The 2,864-nt window shown below is 50.3% G+C and overlaps 1 protein-coding gene across 1 annotated transcript in view; it reads left to right on the top strand.

Moving 5' to 3' along the window:
• Positions 1-244: 244 nt before the first annotated feature.
• TFIP11 (tuftelin interacting protein 11) overlaps positions 245-2,864 on the top strand; it is an 8,565-nt gene continuing 5,945 nt past the window's right edge. Inside the window, exons 1-4 of the mRNA XM_009084075.1 lie at positions 245-441; positions 1,041-1,194; positions 2,117-2,273; positions 2,757-2,857. Coding sequence (XP_009082323.1) covers positions 245-441; positions 1,041-1,194; positions 2,117-2,273; positions 2,757-2,857 — 609 coding nt within the window. The remainder of the gene's footprint in view (positions 442-1,040; positions 1,195-2,116; positions 2,274-2,756; positions 2,858-2,864) is intronic.

The raw sequence follows: 2,864 nt of genomic DNA, 5'->3' as shown, positions 1-2,864 counted from the left end.
GCTCCCAGGGGTGTCCGAGGGGTCCCTGAGCCGACCAGGGGTACCCGGGAGGTCTTTGTGCCTGGGATACCGGAGGGTCCCTATTCCTGCCGGGGGTACCGGGGCAGGGGATCCCGGAGGATCACTGAGCGGAAAGAGGACACACCGAGGGGTCTCTGCGGGACGGAGGTGTCTGTGCTAGGGGGACTGAGGGTCCCTGTGCCGCCTAGGGAATCCCGGGGGTGCCGGTCCTGCCGCCGCAGCGATGTCCATGTCACACCTGTACGGTACGGACGGGGACGATGGGGTGGAGATGGAAAGCTTCGAGGTGACGGATTGGGACCTGCAGAATGAGTTCAACCCGCACCGGCAGCGGCACCGGCAGAGCAAAGAGGAGGCCACGTACGGAGTGTGGGCAGAGCGCGACTCGGATGAGGAGCGACCCAGCTTCGGCGGGAAGCGGTACGGGATGGGATCGGGATCGGGAACGGGAACGGCTGTGCCCCGCGCGGGGCTGCCCTGTGCCGTGAGCTCCGCCCTATCCCCCGGAGCTCCCCCCCACCCTGAAAGGTGGTTGTCCTGTTTCCTGACGCTTTCCCCATTCCCTGGACCTTTCCCTGGAAGTTCCACTCTTCCCGTGGAGATCCCCCTGTTCTCTTCAGGTTCCTCCATTAGCTGAAGCTCTCCCTGTTTCCTGGAGGCTTCTCCCATTTCCTGGAGGTTTTCCTATTCCCTGGACCTTCCCCTGTTTCTTTTGAGTTTTCTCCATCCTCTGGAGCTTTCGCTGCTGTGAACACCCACGGGATCAGCCCAGCTTGGGACAGAGATGTCCTCGGGACACCCTCACTGCAGGAATGTTCCTGTGCCCTCTTGTCTGTGCATCCCACGGGAAGGACAGGGATTTCCTGGCAGAACCAGCCCCAAACAGCTCCACAGCTTTCCATGTCTCCTTTGGGGATGTTAATCCACAGCACCCCCAGGCTCCTGCAGGAGTAGAATTCCCTGCAGGGCTGCAGGATGTGCCCTGGAGCAGAATTCCTGACAGTTGTGTGTGTTCCCAGCTCCAGGGATTACTCAGCCCCTGTGAGCTTCGTCAGTGCTGGGCTGAGGAAATCAGCAGCTGAGGAGCTGTCAGATGAGGACTCAGATGAGGAGGAGAAGCCTGTGAAGCAGGAAGAGATCCCCAAGGAGTTTGTGCCCAAGAAGTTAAAAACAGTGAGTTCTCTAGAAATTTTATGTTCCCTGTTCTGTGTTTATATTGAACTGGTTGTAGTTAAGAGCAGTGAAACTGTGATGAGACACTGAAAAAATTTTCTCATATTACAGTGATGTTGTGTGATGATAAATGACATAAATCAGCACTAAATAATGCAATAAATAGTGTAAATAATGTGAAAAATGTAAAACAAATAAGTATAACAATAGTAGTAAGTGTAAGTATAAATAATATAGGATATAAATGTCACAGTAATATTGTAAAACAATATATAAAAGATATAAATAATAACAATAAAATCCTTAAAAAAGGGAGAAATCATTAACCCAAGGACTCCCTGTGACTTGTGCTGTGAGGGAGGTGTTTACTCTGGTTTTGTATCATTGGTACAAATGTATTGATGAATAAAATTTTAATAATAAAGTGATAATAATAAATAAAATTGGCAATAATATAATCAATACAGTTATTGATAAAAAAAATAATAATAAATCACTGATACAAATTATTCCCTTTGCTCAGTGGAGGTTTAAATGAAAGAATCCCTATGGTTTCCTGCCTTCCAGAGGCTTTGTTTTCTGATCTTCCAGGACTGACAAATCCAGGGAAATCAGATTAAAAATCAAACTCTGATTTTGAGTTCAAACCAGAAGGATCAGGAATTGGTCTCAGCCAAGGGCTATGGTGGAGCCCAAAGACTGTCAGATTGTCAGTCAGAGCTTGTCAGGACACTCCTTTTCCACCTGAGGAATTCCAGGAAGCTCCTGAGGTGTCAGGCAGCTTCCCTGGATGCACAAGCAAGGTCCCAGGGCAGTGTGAGGACAGTGGACTCACCTCTGGCAGAGCCTTTGGAGGGAAATTCTACACAGCTTGGTTACTCTGATGCCTCAGGGCTGTGGGTTTGTGTGTTTGCTTTGGCAGGGTGGAAATTTCAAGCCCAGCCAGAAAGGCTTTGTTGGAGGCACCAAATCCTTTGTGGATTTTGGCAGCTGGGAGAGACACACCAAAGGAATTGGGCAGAAGCTTCTCCAGAAGATGGGCTATGTCCCTGGAAGAGGCCTCGGGAAGAATGCTCAAGGTACTGTCAGAGTGTTTGGTTGGTAGGTGTTGATCAGTGGTCTGGAGGAGAGGTTGGATTCCCTAAAGCACTGCCAGTCCCAGGTGGCTTAAACTTCCTCATTTTTCTGCCCATGATCCATGTTCTGGGATGATCCTGGGATGTTAGAATTGGCCCATGGGCATTTTCTCCCGGTGTTCTGCAAGAGAAGAAGAGAGAGAAATTCCAGAGGTGGTCAGCTCACGGGAAAGAAGATGTGCTCTATGTGTCAGAGTCAAAAAGCAGTGAAATGGGGATGGGAATAATCCTATGCTTTGGGAATTTGGTGTGTGTGGGATTAGGTGATGTTATAGGAACTAGTGAAGTGCTGGAAGTAAACAGTGCTGGAGGCAGAGGCCCGGGGTGTGTGTTGATGCTGATTTGGTAACCTGCAGGGACAGCCTGGCTGCTCTGCTCTCTCCCAGCACACAAACTGCCCCCCCTGACGCCATTCCCACCTTCCAGGTATCATCAATCCCATCGAGGCCAAGCAGAGGAAAGGCAAAGGCGCCGTGGGAGCATATGGATCTGAGAGGACCTCCCAGTCCCTGCAGGACTTCCCTGTGGTGGACT

The sequence above is a fragment of the Acanthisitta chloris genome, unplaced genomic scaffold (genome assembly GCF_000695815.1).
Source record: "Acanthisitta chloris isolate BGI_N310 unplaced genomic scaffold, ASM69581v1 scaffold26641, whole genome shotgun sequence".
Classification (NCBI taxonomy): domain Eukaryota; kingdom Metazoa; phylum Chordata; class Aves; order Passeriformes; family Acanthisittidae; genus Acanthisitta; species Acanthisitta chloris.
This window is presented reverse-complemented; position numbering and strand designations above follow the sequence as displayed.